The following is a 17488-nucleotide window of genomic DNA, read 5'->3' as shown; positions in this document are numbered from 1 at the left end:
TAATATCACGGCATTAATTCTGACCTTCATTCCATGGCAAATAATTGTGGTTTTCTTCCGTCTTTATTTTTTCAGCCCAGGTCTAAATTGTACTACGATATTTCCTTCCTTCCTTTTCAGAGAATAGACAAATAATGAGATTCTCAGGAGAAAAGGCAGCCATTCCATTGGGTTTCAAAAAACAGCTGTTTCTCACAGTAGAAATAACGTGACCTATTTGACAATAGAATTTAATAGATAATTTTAGTGTTCAGATTTCCAATGTGTGTCAAGAAATTGTCCTGCAACAAACATCCTGATATTTTTGTGCAATGTTTAGTACTATAATAAACTTTGTGGTCTCAATTTAAGTCATACTCAGAGAAGACCCATGGAAATCAATAGGCAATTAAGTCACTAATTGATTTCAGAGCGACTTTGAATTGACGACAAAATGGCAGGAAAGAAAGGGGCAGTAGCCACCCCAACAGATAGAAGGAACTCAAAACAGGAGGAATTTAAACTAGATATTGCAGAAATCCTGGTGGAAATTAGGAAAGACATAAAAGATACTGAAAAAATTTTAGACAATAAACTTGATAAAATAGAGGAAAAAATTGATAGATCAGTGGCAGAATTAAAGGGTCAGCTAGGAGAGGTTAAAATAAAGTCACTAATTGATTTCAGTAAATCAACTGAGGATCAAGCAGGATGCCACTTTTACTATTTAATTAAGAGTCAGCAAAATGTATGGAATTCATATTAGTTTGCTTACAGCTCGAACATCAGACTCTTATACAACCTTAAAGAGTAATAATTTTATTGTGGCAGAAGCTTTCCTGTACTAAAGCCCGCATAGAAAAAAAGGCTAATGTGCACACACACACACACACACGTTTTCAAAGTTTGTAAACATCAGGGGGAAAGGCAGGGGGGATAAAATTAGAGGTGACTTAAAAAATAATAATGAAATAAGAACTTATTAATGCAAGCACATTAAAATTTTTATTTATATTAAAACTCACTTTACTTCTATCCAAAATACTGTTTTGGTAAATTATAAATACTTATGACAATAAACCAGAGGTGGGCAGCTTTTTTTCTGTTGAGGGCCACATTCGCTTGGCCATAATCTGTTCGGTTGCATACTGGCAGTGGCCAAGGCCAGAACCAATTATTATTTCTCTTTATGACACTTCCTTCTGTTTTGCATTGTGCCCCACCCACCACCCACTTTTTTCGCTTTCTGCCCATGGACTGCAGGTTCCCACCACTGTTAAAAGGCAAATAATATGAACGCATACTTCCCACCTCATAGAAAGTGCTGTTTTGTCCTGTAATTACCAAGCCTTGCTTCTAAATGTTCTACGCAGAAAAGCTACAGTTTAGCAAAGAATAAAGCATGCCTAAGATAATTGGTTTTAAATGGGTTCAGCCGCACCTAGCGTCGTGCTCGATTGGGTAGTGTTCAGCTTAGTTTTACTCAAGAGTAGAGCTGTTGAAATTAGTGGACCTAACTTAATCATGTTCATTAACTCCAGCAGGTCTACTGTGGATAAAACTTATTTGAATACCACCCTTTGTCTTTAAATGATCTTGGTTAGTGTGTCCTTCTAACGGCAGAGAATGTGCCAAGGACAGATCTGTAATGCACTAGTGACTCACCTGTTGCTAAGAATATAGAATTCCTAGGTGTCAGAGGATGTGGGCTGCGTGAGCAAAGGTTTTGGCTAATGTCCATAGACTATTGCAATACTTTGTATGTAGATCGGCTTTGAAAACAGTCTGGAAAATGCAGCTGATCCAAACTAGGGTTGCAAGACTCTTAACCTGGCCTGTTTGATCATATTCCAGTGATTTACAAGATGCACTTGCTCCCAGTCCTATAGCTTAGGACCTAGGTATTTGAAAGAACACCTCCCACTTGTATTTACCTCATCCTTCCCCTTCAGAGGGAGATTGTCCAGGGTTTGTCAAATGAAGTGATGGGGTTGTAGTCCCGCAAAATCTAGAAGGCACAATGTTGACTATCCGTGCTTCAAATCAATCCACCAGACCAAGAGACCATGGTGGTGACTGATATCAGATTGTCTTCAGTAAACAGCAAGGCTTTTTCTGTGGTGGCTCTGCTTTTAAATGAGTTTTTGAAGGCCAGTCTGAGGTCTTGCTTTTAAGAGTAAAGGTGGTGCTTTTCTGTTCCATCCTTTGATGCTTATCTTTGCCTTTGTAAGCCTGACTGCTGCTTGCTCATGTAATCATTTTGAATTTTAGCATCACTTTTGAAGGCTTTTAATTCTTCAGTTTTATCTAGGCTGATATAGGAACCATTGTTTGAAAGATAACTAGAAATATAATAACTAATTAGCAGAGTGTGGGTTTGGGGCTTGCATTTACTGCAGTAGTGTGCAATAGTGTCTTGAGTGTGCATTTTTACCTTCTGCCTTAGCAAAGGCTAATGGGAATGAAGGGCACCGATCTTAGCTGCCCTGGTGAAAATGTTTAGCAATACTTTAGGGAAGCTTTTAATGTTTGATGGATTACTGTATTTTAATATTTTGTTGGAAGCCGCCCGGAGTGGCTGGGAAAGCCAGCCAGATGGGTGGGGTATAAATAAATTATTATTATTATTATTATTTATTAATGACTGGATAGTAAAACTAGCTTGGATCTAACCATTTTCCAGTTACAGTTTGCTACACAACTACTGGCGCATGTCTTTGAAACACTTGTTGGTCATATTCTTGTGAAATCATCTGTGCATGGATGTTGCTGGCAGCAGCTTCACAGCAAATGCACTCCTTTCCCAGCTGTTGCAATTGCAGGAATCACTGCTGGCTGTGTCCTTGCACAGCCTAGTTTCAGCCAGATGGATGGGGTACAAATAGTGTTGCCATATTTCAAAATGTGAAAATCTGGACACAAAAGTTGTTGGGCTTATCTATCTATCTATCTATCTATCTATCTATCTATCTATTTTGCAAAATTAAGTTTTTGAGCTATTTTTAAGGAAATTAGCCAAAATCTACAATTCCGACATGCATTGCATACATACATCCAGATTTTCCCAGACGTTTCAGCAATTTCTGCCCAGACACTTTCCTGTGTGCAAATAATAAAATTATTTTACTCACGTATTATTATACTCACGTTTCTCCACATGGCCCTATATGTTGGAAGGCATGGTCATGAGAAAAAAAATGTCCCACACATAGTAGGTTCAAGTGTTGCATAGCAGGGGGGAGGGGAAGAGAGTAGAAGTGCGAACAAGTTTCAGGAGTATTTTCTCCTCTTCTGCTGTAGTGTGTAGAGTGGAACTGGTAAAGCTCATATATCGTGGGATAATGAGCCTCAGATGGGCCCTGGAGCCATGTGTCTTGCTTGTGAGTGAGGTTTGTGAGTCCCTCTTTGCATATTAATATCAGAAGAGTGTAAAGCATAAACTGCACTACCTGTGCTTTTGCTTTCTCTTCTGTATGAAGAAGAAAACTTTTAGTATAAAAATTTCACAACAGTGGTACCTCGGGTTACATACGCTTCAGGTTACATACGCTTCAGGTTACAGACCACGCTAACCCAGAAATAGTATCTTGGGTTAAGAACTTTGCTTCAGGATGAGAACAGAAATCGTGCTCTGGTGGCGCGGCGACAGCAGGAGGCCCCATTAGCTAAAGTGGTGCTTCAGGTTAAGAACAGTTTCAGGTGAAGAACAGACCTCTGGAACGAATTAAGTACTTAACCTGAGGTACCACTGTATTGCTGTGCTCCTGTAACTGCACTAGTGGTGATAGTACTAGTACTAGTACTACTACTACTACTAATAATAATAATAATAAGAATGGTGTGATTTTCTGGTTTTATTCTTCAGTTATGCAAAGGCAGCCTTTTGCTTGGAGGAACTCATGATGACTAACCCCCACAACCACTTATATTGCCAGCAATTTGCAGAGGTGAGTATTTCAGGACAGTCTGGGTAGCTAGCAGTTGTCTTTGCTCAGCGGCCAGTTGGCAAGGCATGTTGTCCCTGCTGTCTGCCCACTTCTTGTCTCCCATGGCTTCTACTACATTCTTTTTTTGTACCACTGGCTTGCATCCTCATATTTGGTTAGCGGACTGTTGTACTGAGACGTTTTGTTTTCCAAAACAGTGGTACCTTGGTTTACAACCATAATCTGTTCTGGAGGTCCGGTTGTAAACCAAAACAGGTTGTAACCCAAGGCATGCTTTCGCCAGTGGGGCCTCTCCCCAAAAATTGGTTGTAATAAAAAAAGGGTTGTAATCCAAAAAAAGGGGGGGGCACACACTTCCAGGTTTGATGTGGTTGTAATCCAAAACAGTTGTAATCCAAAGCAGTTGCAAACCAAGGTACCACTGTAATTGTCATCTTGGTTTGTTTTTTTAATAGTTTAGTTAAGCATCAAATACCCCTTACACCTTTTTATCTCCATTCTTCAAGCTGCATTAGTCTGGTACTGTTTTCACTCTCAGAGGAAAAGCTCGCGTATGCATTTCTGGGATTTATTATAAGTGGAACAACTTTTCATAATGTTAAAGTAAACTTGCTCATCAATCTTGCATTTGAAATAGGTTAAATATACCCAAGGAGGGCTTGAAAACCTTGAGCTCTCAAGAAAATATTTTGCACAGGCGTTGAAGCTGAACAACAGAAACATGAGAGCATTATTTGGACTTTATATGGTGAGTATGAAGGCATTTAATCCCCCCCCCAAGTAATTAATTTGATATTTAAAGTTATGCAAGTGGAGTTGAGACAGAAAAACATGCCATGCTCCTTGATGCAAGTGTGATGTCAGGTGTGATGCATATCGGGTTTGGCTTGTTTCTTCCTAGCCTTAGCAAACTTTATATAACACCAACAAATAAAGCAACTTTTCTCTTCCTGTCATTATAGGCAAGCACATCTTAGTGTCATCGAAGTATTAAATCAGTTATTTAATTTAGCAATTCTATTTCAAGTACAGTACAAAAGTATTTAGCTGAAGCATTAAGGTAGCTAAAAATTCCTACTAATTAAATTGTTCTATAGCTTCTTGCAAATTTTCAATAGGATCTTAAAACGGATCCATTAGAGAGAAAGACTTGTGAATTTTTTTATACTCTTAGTGTAAACATGCCTCATTTTACTGCATGTAAAGTTCTGAGTATGTGCACGCCAAAGTACTTCCACCACCTTCATCCTTTTTCTTCTGGCTTTATTTTGGTACCTTCAAGAGTTCTGATACACTAAGACTTATTCTCTCCAGTGTGCATGATGACTTCCTATACAGATAAAATTTCAGTGCAAGAAAACTGTCCTTAAACTATCACATCATAAGTGCACAGATCTGTTTCATTCTATGCCCAAGTACTGTACATTTCCATTCATACTCTTACATTGCAAGAGCCACACACATTGTTTTCACTTGTTATGGGTCAAGCTTCTCATGTGGTTTGCTGCTCTACTTGCATGTCAAGAATGGGAGCTAGGATATATGATCCTTCCTTTTCCCATTTCCTCCTTCTGAATGTCCTGTTAGGGAACTGGGCATGAGAACTCATTACCACAGAGAAGCAACAGTACTGAGGTTGCCTTCTTGACGATAAGTTCTTGGGAGATAAAGGCAAGACTATAATTGGACACACCTCAAGCCTTTTTTTGGGGGGCCCTCTTTTTTGCATTCAACTTAAAGAACTAAGTTTATCACCAAATGCACTCTGGGGTGAACCACCATTTGTATTCTTGTTGTGTTGTGCTAAGAACAGACGATGTGCATACAGCTGCTGCAGTGACAAAGCTTTCTTATATATAAAAAAGACATTAAGTAAAGGATTCTCGGTATTTGAAGTGCTGATTTCCAGCTTACACGCTTTTTATAATAGTGCTGCAAATTCCTTTTAATGTTACTTAAACAGCAATGCTATGGAATTTATAAGAGTAGGGATACTTAACGATTAAAACATTTTTTTATTGCTGTCAGCATAGAGGATCAAATATTGACTTATCTTATGAAACTGCAGATGAAACCTTTTACCTCTCAAGGTCTGTGGCGACACTTGCTTTTACTACCTGTTGACAAGATTTGAGGTTCTGTAATGTTGCCAGATAAAATAACAATTTCCATAGAACTAGCAGTAAGGATGCGCCATCCTAAATGTTCGCATTTTCTGGAAATGAGAACATTCCTGCTTTGTGCATGTTAACAGCAAATCTTCTTTTGAAGTTGTTTTTACATTTTGTGTTTTAGAACTTGTAACTTAAATAGCATGATATTCATGCACATTCAGGCCTTCGGTTTTAGAAGTCTTGCTTCCAAGTTTTCTGAATTGTTAAGGGTATGGCTGGAATCCAAAGAGCTGCTTTAGACGCAACTCAGGGCTTGCGAGTGCATCGTGAACGTTTGAGTTTGTCTTTGAACAGCAGGTCCCTATGCAATATATAGACCAATTTAGACATTGCCCTGCCTCTCAAAAGTGGTTTGCCAAGTGGCATGGGGAACTGCTGTTTGCAGAGATATTAAAAGTTCACTGCCGTGCCTACCTTGGAACAAAAGAGAGACTAGCAGAACCACCATGTCCAATTTCTTACTTGCTTATTTTGTTATCAAAAACCATTAACTTAAAATGTATTGTAGTTTTTGCTTTAATGTGTTTTGTTTTAATACCTATGCTCACATTTTTCCCGTTGCACTGTTTTATCACATTCCATGTGTATTCAGTATTCAGGTTTATTTTGCAAGATTCTGTTACTGATTTGTTTTTTTTGTCTTCTTTCTAGTCTGCCAGCCATATTGCTTCCAATTCCAAGGCAAGTGCAAAAATGAAAAAAGATAATATGAAGTACGCTGGTTGGGCGGCAAACCAAATAAATAGAGCTTACCAGGTGAGTATTGTGTTAAAACTCTGATACGTTTCATGCACCATGTTACAATAGAACTTTTCACCTTGTTTGCCTATGTGGTAGGCAAGTGGAATGGGGAGGCAGGGGTGTGGGATAAAGTCATAAAGAGGCCATGCAGATTTCAGAGAATAACATAACATAAGGACAAAAGGAATTTTATTTTGTTTTTCATCTTTTTTAGAGGATATGAATATATTGCAAAAGTTGTCTAACCTTTGAGTGTATAGTCTGAAGGAATCCTTGTGCATCCATGTGTGCATAAATTTAAGTGTCTGCTCAACTATAAATATAATTAATTTCTGGCAACATTACCATATACGGTAGCACCATTGCAGTTTGACTGGAAAGCCAGTAACTTACCTTAGTTTAATTTTTTAAAAAAATTAGTTTGATAAAAAAGCTATTATTTATGAGATATTTGGTTGATTTAATTGCTTAGCTTTAATCAGTCTTGAGATGTTTTGAACTGTTCCTCTGATTCTGTTAAATTGATGTTATATATAATTTATCTCTGAAGATCACAGTGTAAATTTGAAAACACTGCTTGTATTTTATTTCTCTTTTTTTGTAAACTTATGGTCCAATTCCATAGTTATGTTGGAGCTGGATCAAAATAATTGCAAATTGGCCCCTCTCTCAGTTGATACTTACCAGAACAGTTCACATTTTACATAACTAAAATGTATTTAAAACAAATGTCAGAACTTCTTTGTGACTTCATATGTTTGTGATGTATTGCATACTTCAGCTGTATTTTAGCAGAAAAGTGACAAATACCATATCTAGCTGAAAACTGCAAGGGGAATTTCAGTATGCAAGATACAATTACGTAGATTAGAAGTTGGCCAAAATCTCAAGTTAACACCCTACTCGGGCAAAATGTACTATTAGGAATCTTTACTGAATAAAGACCAAATCCTGGTTGAGCTGTGCTTATTGTATGGTTTGGTCTGTTTCTATATTTGCACTGAAACTACTGAAGAGCCTGAAGCAAAAGGGCTGAAAAATGGGTAGGTGGCTTTCTTCACATTGAGCGAATCTGTTCTCAATAAGTACTATTCTGCTAAAGGTTGCTATCTTACAAATGGAAAAAAAATGAATATGCCAAATGATTATTTTAAGGAGACTCGTATTCTGTATGGCAAAGGTGGCTAGTCCCCAGTTCAGGGGCCTGGTCCAATCTCCCAAGCAATTCTCTCCCCTCCCTCAACCCCCCCCATCCATTTTGGCAGCTGCAGGAAAAAGGAAAATAAAATCAAGTAGACACAGTGCGGAGGTAGGTAGAGCCCAGTGCCCTAATGGGGATGCCTGTTGATCTAGTTGTGTGGATCAGCTCAGGAGGGGTAGTGTGTGTGTTAATGAAAGAGTTTGGGATCACCAAATCCACTTTGGGCCACATGTACTTTGGGCATGCAGCTCCAAGTGGGTTGGATAAGGGTGAATGCAGCCCTTAAAACAAATCATCATCATCATCATCATCATCTTTTATACGTTGTAGTGTGGCCACTATGGGATTTAAGGGGAAAGAATCAGATTGTCTTAACTGTTTGGGGCCCTTAAAATAACTGCACTAATTAATTGTGAACTAATGACATAAACTACAATATATCTAAATCACTAAAACTGAAGAATCCTCGCTTGTGTTCTGTGTGCTTAACATCAAAGCAAAATATAGGTTCCTATTCCTTCAATTAGTTTATTGTGCCTGCAATGGAAGCATTTTTAGCAGAGAGGTGCAAGTTTGATTAACGTTAAGTGCTTTTTTTTTAAGCCCTTAATATGATCCACTCAGTAATTTCACTGATAAATGCTTTTGGACACATGACTAAATTCTCTAGTGTTAGGCATCCACATGTTGTTTATTAGCGGTGAGGTGATTCTGTTACAAACCATTTGGGACAGAAAATTTAATCATGATTTCAGAGAGACGGGGAAGTAAAAGCTTTGTCATCAGCTGAATTGGTGCCTAATGCTGGAGTGCACAAAATAATTGGTCATAAACTAGAATTCGAAGTGATTTAGATGTCCAACTAGGCTTTTATTGATTGTGACACCATTGGGCTTTGTTTGTTCTAACTTGAAGCCTATGCCAATGTCATTAAAGGAAGCCATTTTTCAAGTTAACAAGGGCCTTTCCTCTTGTTACTGTCTTATGTCAGAGCTGTCCTAAGTGTCCCTAAAACGGAATAGGCATAGTACTAATTATTTTGAGCTCCCCATTCCTTTAGCAGTTTTCAAATCAAGCACAAGGTCTTTGAGATTTTTCTATAATCAGTTTTTTAAGCAGTTAAACCTCTGTAAATAAATGGTTGGGGCCGTCTCCACACACACACACCTGGCCCCATTTTTCACCTTCAGTCTTTAAGATTTGGGGTTAAGATTACTTAATCTTTGAATATGGTCCAAGGAGGGGTCAAAGGCAGGTTAACAATTCTTCCGTCTTGTTCCAGCTGGAATATTACCTGTCTTACCACAAAATTTTGTCATCGGGTCATGAGACATTTGCTAAATTGCGTTAATTATGAGAGAAAAGGAACACATCATAAATCAGGAAATCTCGTATGCAGGACAGCCATGGTACTTGAAGAAGAAAAAAAGCATTAAACTGGAAATTTATTGGGTGTTTAGATGTTAATGTTAGTTTGAGAATAGGTCATGAAAAAAATTTTAGATAGTGGCAAGCCCTTGAAAAGAAATTACACCTACAAAGGAATGGTATATATGTTGCAATACATGGTTTGGACCAAATTACCAGTTAGGAACTTCTTTGACATAAGCCTACTAATTAATTAATTAATTAATAATTAAAAAACAGGTTAATTTTTAAGAGCAAAAACTGTCTGAAGTGAATGGAACGTGAAAATCTTAGCACAATTCCTGTTTACATCCACCTGAATAATTCTTAGTAGAATGTATCATTAGCTGGTAAATCTTCTGCAAATAATGAAGAAAGTGCTGGAGCTAGCTCATTGTAGGTACAATCCACTTGGCTGTTCTCCTGTGCAAATCCTTTGAAAAGTATTAGAGCTATTCAGGAGTGTCATTGCATGTTGCCATTTGTACGTATTCCCTGTTAACACACAGCATATTTCCCACCGGGGTTTGCCCCTGGAAGTTTGGATGGAATAGTCCACCCATTTATCACTGCTACAGCCATACGTTTGCCCGTATAAATAAACAGCAGACTGTAGGACATTTAGTTGGTTGCATGTAAAAACCACCACAGGTGCCAAGATCTCTCTCTTTTCATTTAGAGCCTTGCATTATAATGACAGATCACAATCAAATAAAACAATATGATTTACTATCCTGCCGTTCAACTCTCCATATTGAGTTTACAGAATGACAACATCGCTGTAGTAAATGTTGCTAAATGAAACTTAGAAGTGTTTTTTTCTGTAATTTAAATAGAAGCTTATTAACTTTTGAGTACCATAGCCAAATCTTGTCATGCTGAGAAATATTAGTGTTATCAATGCTGAGTCACACTAAATGTTTAAATGTTGATGTTTCAAATCTGGTAGCTGTTTCCTTTTTTCTAGTAAGTAGGTACAAGAGTTACTTGATTAACATTAAAATTGTTTCGTCTTTAGCATTTCTTTAACATTTTAGGTAAACATTCTGTCAGCATATCCCATTTTCTTTTTCTTGTTAATTATAGTTCCATTGGCTTTTTACACAGTGCAGTTGTTGACAGGATGTCGGACAGAATATTAAGCAGGAGACAATGTTGACAGCTCTAAAATGTGTTTAAACAACATCAGAAAGAAAACAAACACTTAACTTGCTCTGTGTTGAATCCAGATTAAGTTAGGGAAACATTGTTCCCATGTATATCAGTTGGAAAAGTTAGTAATGTCTTATGCTGCGGTCTACACCCCACTTACATGGGAGTAAGTCTCACTGAATTCAATAGGGCTTCTCGCTAGGCATGCTTAGGATTGTGCTGTTAGTTCCCATTGATTTCACTGTGATTTAAGATGACGAAGTCTGAATCCAGTCTTTTGTATCATACATATGTTCACCACATGGAAAGAAAGTTGAGGTATGGACGTGTATGAAATAAAACAATTGAATAATAAAATACTTGCAAAATAAAATACAAATATAGTAGTAGTAATTTTATTTTTATTGACCTTGAGTCATAAGAAAAATAAATCTGTACAGTATGTACATTTCAGTGTTATAGATGTAAAAAATAAAATAAATAAAAGGTATAAGTAAAAACATTTGTATTGATATAACACTAGCAACCACTTAAGAGTCACTGCACAGATCAAGTCTACAGCTGGTTTCATAAGTGTCAAAAACAATGTTGATATTTAGCTATAGCTAATACAAAGCATGCTGTTAATCTGGTTATGTCTTTATATGAGTGTGTCAGATTCCTGCAAATCCAACCAATATTGCCACCTTTCCTGAAACCAACAGTCAAATTTACAATGCATTTTATCCGAGATGTTTAATAAATTCAAACTAAATCTCCTTGTCTGCTTGGGGTATGAAAAGAACTAGTGAGCTTAAATGAGAATAATGATACTTAGCATGTATATATTGTGTCTGAACCATTGTACATATATCATTTCAGTAATTCTTGGAACAATCCTGTGATGTCAGTATTAATATTATCCTTTCTCATGATGTGAGGCTAAGACTCAGAGACAGAACCCTGTCTTCAGCCACCTAGTGTGTTCATGGTAGAAGTGAGGTTTTAAACTAGCGATTTCTTCTTCAGCTACATCAGTGTTCACATCTGTGATTTCGGTTAAATATAAATAAACACTAAAGGCTGGGTCCAAGTGTGAGTTGTAGACATTTTGTTGTGCAAGGGAGAAATCTACAATTTTTGGTAGCTGCCTACCCTTTTCTTGAAAGGCTTTTAATCTTTAAGAACTGCTTATGGGGTACCACTGGAGGCTGAAGCTTGTAGGAGATATTGGGAATCTTTTTGCATGGAAAGAACTCTGTTCAGTGTTGTTAGGACCCAACCCCACAAAACTAACATAGTAGATTAGAGTAGTAGCTAAGCAGGTTGCTTAGAGATTAGAATCTCATCTCTCCTTTGAACTTACAAGGTCTTTAGCTCCAGTCTGCAATATGGGGATGATACTTTTAAGGATAACAGTAAGATAATGTGTACAAGGTGCTTTGAAAAGTATTATTTAGGTGACAGTGATTCCTAAGTGGTTCAACAATGGATAAAGTTGTGAAAGAAGTGTATGCAGCCTCTTGATAGAGTTTCAATGAGAGGCTAAATAAAAGTAAGTTGTTAGTATATGATATCTTGCATTGGATGCCACACTGAATACAATAAGCCCACAATTTATGCAGGGTTATGTTCTGGGAATCACGTCTAAAGCCAAAATCACGCATAGTCAAAACATATTAGGTGCAATGGTTGGTGGGACTGCTGGAGTCTTTTTTCTTGGACCTCCACTTCCTTTTCACCCCTTTTTAAATTGTTTTTATTTTTATTTTGCCAAATGAACGTGCACAAGTTCAACGTGCATAAGTTGCAGGCTTACTGTATAGATAAAGGGTTCCACATCAGTAATGGAAGGTACATGTGGGGTGGGCCCTTTTGTTTGGTGTGCTTTCTGCCCAGTGTCCTTTTTTATTTATTTCGAGGGTTAATACTTGTCTCTTAACCAAATCTTCTGAGATGGCTTGCCACTATATTTAAGAAGCTGCATGAGACAAAGGAAGTAGGGTCGGGTTTCTTCACACAGGTGGTGGCTGCAGTTTCTTTAATCTTGTGCAGCTCCTGGCTTCTGGTGGGAGATGCAAGAAACACTGTGGAAGCAGAGATGCCTACAAGCCCCTCGTAGGTTCTTAGATGTTCAATCTCCCACTCCTTTTGCATTCTGTAGGCATCACACAAGAGGGGACATAAAATGGGCATTTTTACAGTCATATCTTCGTACTGGTTTTTAATGGAACATTTCTGCAGTAGAAGATTCCTCATGCAGTCTTGGCAATTTTGGTGGTGATGTACTTTATTGTGACTTTTCATTACTTGGTTTTGTAAAACAAGTGTTAATCTTTTTTTTCCCTTAGTATGCTGGTCGCAGTAAGAAGGAGACGAAGTACTCTCTGAAAGCTGTAGAAGACATGCTGGAGGCCCTGCAGATAACCCAGTCCTAAATAATAGCGAAGCTACCCAGTGATAGATTTTCTTTCCTCAGCTCCATGTCCAAACTCAAATTATCTAAGAGTTATGCTAATTTTAAATTCCCAGTTGTGTTAACAATGGTTTCATGTTAGTGAAAGTGACTCTCTTAAATAATGTGTTTTATAAAAGATATAAAATTCCTATTTATTGCTGCTATGATGAAAAGCCACTGAAATGAATAAAAAGAATAAATTTATTGAACGTCAGTCTCTTCAGATCTTGTATGTACAGTAAATGCTTAAGCCATAACATGATGTAGAAATAAACTTAAGTGATGATAAAGCAGAATTATTTATTGAACATATGTAGGAGTGCTGGAGACCTGTGCTTAAAAATGAATACCATATGGGACATAAAATGTTCTAACAGAACAGTTGATGAAGCTGCGGTAAAGTTATACATGCACTAAGCAGTTCTTTACCGAACAAGGGCTGACCTTATATTTTCCCCTGAACACTTTTTATTTGCAGAATAATATTAATATCAATGTTATTGCTATGCTTTTCTGTTCTAAGATAGTAGTTAAAAGTAAGTGTGTCTGTTCATTAGATCTTATGGGAATTCAGTATTGATAACAACAATAATAATTGTGTCCAAAACCATAAAGACAAAACAAAGATTTTTAAACAGTTGAAACCATCAATATCCTCATAGCTAAATGATTTCAAGGCTGCCCTGTCTCCACGCTGCTACAAAGGTCACCACACAGGCCAAGGAACTTTTTAGTCTTAGGATCTTCTTAGTCACTGATTCCCACACTACAGTGTTTTTAGAAGTGGGATCAGATGGGTAGATATACACAAGTGTGGTTAAAGAAACCCCACCAGAGCATATATTTTAACATTGGTTTCTTTAAGTAGGTTGAATCTGAATCTACTTCATTTGCCAGTCTGTATAAAAGACCCAGTTTTGCTCTGTTCTGTTTGTCTTAGTTTCTATTCATTTCTTTCGAGTGAAAGGTGTATCAAAGGCTGTGTAGAAAAACAGGTTTCTGTAGAGTCAAAAGACAATATTTTCGCTTCGGTTCTCAGCCCTGCATGTGGATATCTGCAGAAAATGGAATACAAGTTATTGATCCTGTTCGTAGCTTGGGGGGGGGGGGAGCGGCACTTTGGGGAGAAAAAGTAATGCTTTATCTTCCATTTCTAGGTGTTCGTTTAAAGCAGGATACATGCAACTCCTCCTGGACCAGGAACATTTCCAGGTCTAAATACAGCACTAAAGCAAACTGTTGGAATTTACTATGAACACAACCTTTGTGTACAAGGTGCAAAGCTTCTGCCAGCAAGAGGGTGCAGCTTGTTGTTTTCATTGGAACTGTGGTATAGAGGAGCAGAAATGCACAGAATGTTTTCACTTCTATGAGCAAGGGGGTAATTTGCCCCTCGGAGACAGGGAGGTGGGAGATGCTCAACAAATGACTATTGCATACTTAAATGAATTTGATTTAATTGGGCGAGGGACTAAAATGATGTGCATATAACCAAGGGAAGCTTGCAGTTTTGTTTCATAGCTTGAAATCCTCAAGAAATATAGCATGTTAGTAAGCCAATAATTTATACCTTTTGTGCTCCCTCATTTTAGAGGGGGATAACACTGTAGGCCAGTTTAGACATGTCATACTATGATTTTGTGGTATGTGAGCAAGTTTTTAGTGACTCTTGGATTCACTCTTTTTGTACCATGATCCCCTTCTCCCCTGGTTTGCAGCAAACCACAGTTTGCTTGAGAGAGGGATGTATGAACTGGCACACTGTGGTTTGCACTTTCTCTGCAAACCAGGACTGGGAACGACAATAATAATAATCCAATATCATCATCATCATCATCATCATCATCATCATTATTATTATTATTATGAAATGTTGACTGAGTTGTACTCTGAATAGACTACCATACATTAATTTAAATGGTTCTACTCTGAACCATACCTAAAGTGAAGTAGGTAGTGAGCCTTAGGTCAACGGTTCTCAGCCTGTGGGTTCTCAGATGCTGTTGGACTACAACTCCCATCATCCCTGAGCTCTGGCCTTGCTAGCTAGAGGTGATGGGAGTTGTAGTTCAGCAACATATGGGGGACCCACAGGTTGAGAAAGGCTGCTTTAGGTAAAGGTAAAGGTACCCCTGACCGTTAGGTCCAGTCGTGGACTACTCTGGGGTTGTGCGCTTATCTCGCTCTGTAGGCCGAGGGAGCCAGCGTTTGTCCGCAGACAGCTTCCAGGTCATGTGGCCAGCATGACTAAGCCACTTCTGGCGAACCAGAGCAGCGCATAGAAATGCTGTTTACCTTCCCGCTGGAGTGGTACCTATTTATGTACTTGCACTTTGATGTGCTTTTGAACTGCTAGGTGGGCAGGAGCAGGGACCGAGCAACGGGAGCTCACCCCGTCGCGGGGATTCGAACCGCTGACCTTTCGATTGGCAAGCCCTAGGCTCAGTGGTTTAGACCACAGCGCCACCCACATCCCTAGTGAGCCTTACTTATCAGCAAAAGGGGTGGGAAGGTGAGGAATGATGAACCACCTATTTCGCCGTCTCTCCAGGACCTCTTACCCTGAGATTGCTACCACTATTGGCACTTTGCTTAGGAGAAAAGTACTTGGGAGACAAAAGTTGGGGAAGGGAACTGCGCTCACCCTCTGGCCTCTCACACTATTAAAATTGAATACTTGCCCTTCTCCATTACTTGGTTTCTTCTTTGAGCATGGGTAGTTTGGACTGGCAAGCTAAAAATGATGCTTGAGAGTGACATTCACTTACCTACTACTGTTGCATTTGAGCTATGTTGCTGGAAAAGCTGTAGTCAACTTTGCTGCAAATGCATTGGGAGAGTGCTCCATCTAGGGGATGGAAGTGCATAAATGCTGGGTGTGTGTTTTTTTAAAATACATTCCAATTTATATTTGTAAAACTACTAATTTTCAAAGCTCCCGAGCTTTCTGTTTGTAATGCAACGTTTTAAAATGTTGTATAAGCCACCCAGAGTGGGGAACGTTAAATAAGTAGAATAGCTGTTGGAAGGATTCCTTGCATATGCTCACAGGTAATGTAATTAGCTTTAATAATGTAGTTGGGATGCTGGTGGTTTTACCTCCCAGTGAGTTTTCAGTGCTTCCACTGCCTGATCCAATCTGTTGCGCCATGCTAGTGTTTCCCAACTTACTTCTGGGTGTTTTGGGACTATAGTTCTGTGACCAATTGTCAGGGATGAAGGGAACCATAGCCAAGAACTTCTGGAGGGCACCAGGATGGGGAAGGTTGCATTATGCAACTTTAATACAATAAATTAAAAAAGCTGCTCAAAACTCCAAATTTTAAATTGAATAAAAGAATCATAGAATCATAGAGTTGGAAGAGACCACAAGGGCCATCGAGTCCAACCCCCTGCCAAGCAGGAAACACCATCAGAGCACTCCTGACATATGGTTGTCAAGCCTCTGTTTAAAGACCTCCAAAGAAGGAGACTCCACCACACTCCTTGGCAGCAAATTCCACTGTCGAACAGCTCTTACTGTCAGGAAGTTCTTCCTAATGTTTAGGTGGAATCTTCTTTCCTGCAGTTTGGATCCATTGCTCCGTGTCCGCTTCTCTGGAGCAGCAGAAAACAACCTTTCTCCCTCCTCTATGTGACATCCTTTTATATATTTGAACATGGCTATCATATCACCCCTTAACCTCCTCTTCTCCAGGCTAAACATGCCCAGCTCCCTTAGCCGTTCCTCATAAGGCATCGTTTCCCTCCTCTGGACACGTTCCAGTTTGTCAGTGTCCTTCTTGAACTGTGGTGCCCAGAACTGGACACAGTACTCCAGGTGAGGTCTGACCAGAGCAGAATACAGTGGCACTATTACTTCCCTTGATCTAGATGCTATACTCCTATTGATGCAGCCCAGAATTGCATTGGCTTTTTTAGCTGCCGCGTCACACATGAAACTGGATCCTGGGATTACCCATTAATCCCCAAAGCTCAAATTTTATTTATTTACTTGAAATACTGTGTTTTTCTGTGTATAAGACTATATTTTCCCCCAGAGTTTTAAGTTTAAATGGGGGGGGGTCATCTTATACACAGAATGTTGCAATTAAATATATTAATAAATTTATTTCTTAATCTTGGGCTCAAAAAATAGGGGTCGTCCTATATAGTGGTACCTCTAGATACGAATGGGATCTGTTCCGGAGCCCCGTTCGCATCTAGAGGTAAACGTAACTAGCAATGGTACGTCTGCGCATGCGCACGTCGCTTTTCGCTGCTTCTGCGCATGCGCGTGACGTCGTTTTGAGCGTCTGCGCATGCACAAGCAGCGAAACCCGGAACTAACGCGCTCCGTTACTTCCGGGTTGCCGAGGAGCGCAACTTGAACGCGCTCAACTTGAAGCGTATTTAACCCAAGGTATGACTGTACGTGGTGGCATCTTAAACAGAAAAATACGGTACGTAT

General features: G+C 38.8%; 1 protein-coding gene across 1 annotated transcript in view; it reads left to right on the top strand.

Annotated features, from left to right (window-relative positions):
* The window catches only part of EMC2 (ER membrane protein complex subunit 2), a 41806-nt gene extending 28559 nt beyond the window's left edge, over positions 1 to 13247 (top strand). The window contains exons 8-11 of the mRNA XM_053395437.1: positions 3845 to 3926; positions 4564 to 4674; positions 6752 to 6856; positions 12932 to 13247. Of these exons, the coding sequence (XP_053251412.1) occupies positions 3845 to 3926; positions 4564 to 4674; positions 6752 to 6856; positions 12932 to 13018 (385 nt within the window). The 3' untranslated portion in view covers positions 13019 to 13247. The remainder of the gene's footprint in view (positions 1 to 3844; positions 3927 to 4563; positions 4675 to 6751; positions 6857 to 12931) is intronic.
* Positions 13248 to 17488: the final 4241 nt, after the last annotated feature.

The sequence above is a fragment of the Podarcis raffonei genome, chromosome 7 (assembly GCF_027172205.1).
Source record: "Podarcis raffonei isolate rPodRaf1 chromosome 7, rPodRaf1.pri, whole genome shotgun sequence".
In the NCBI taxonomy this organism is placed as follows: Eukaryota; Metazoa; Chordata; class Lepidosauria; order Squamata; family Lacertidae; genus Podarcis; species Podarcis raffonei.
This window is presented reverse-complemented; position numbering and strand designations above follow the sequence as displayed.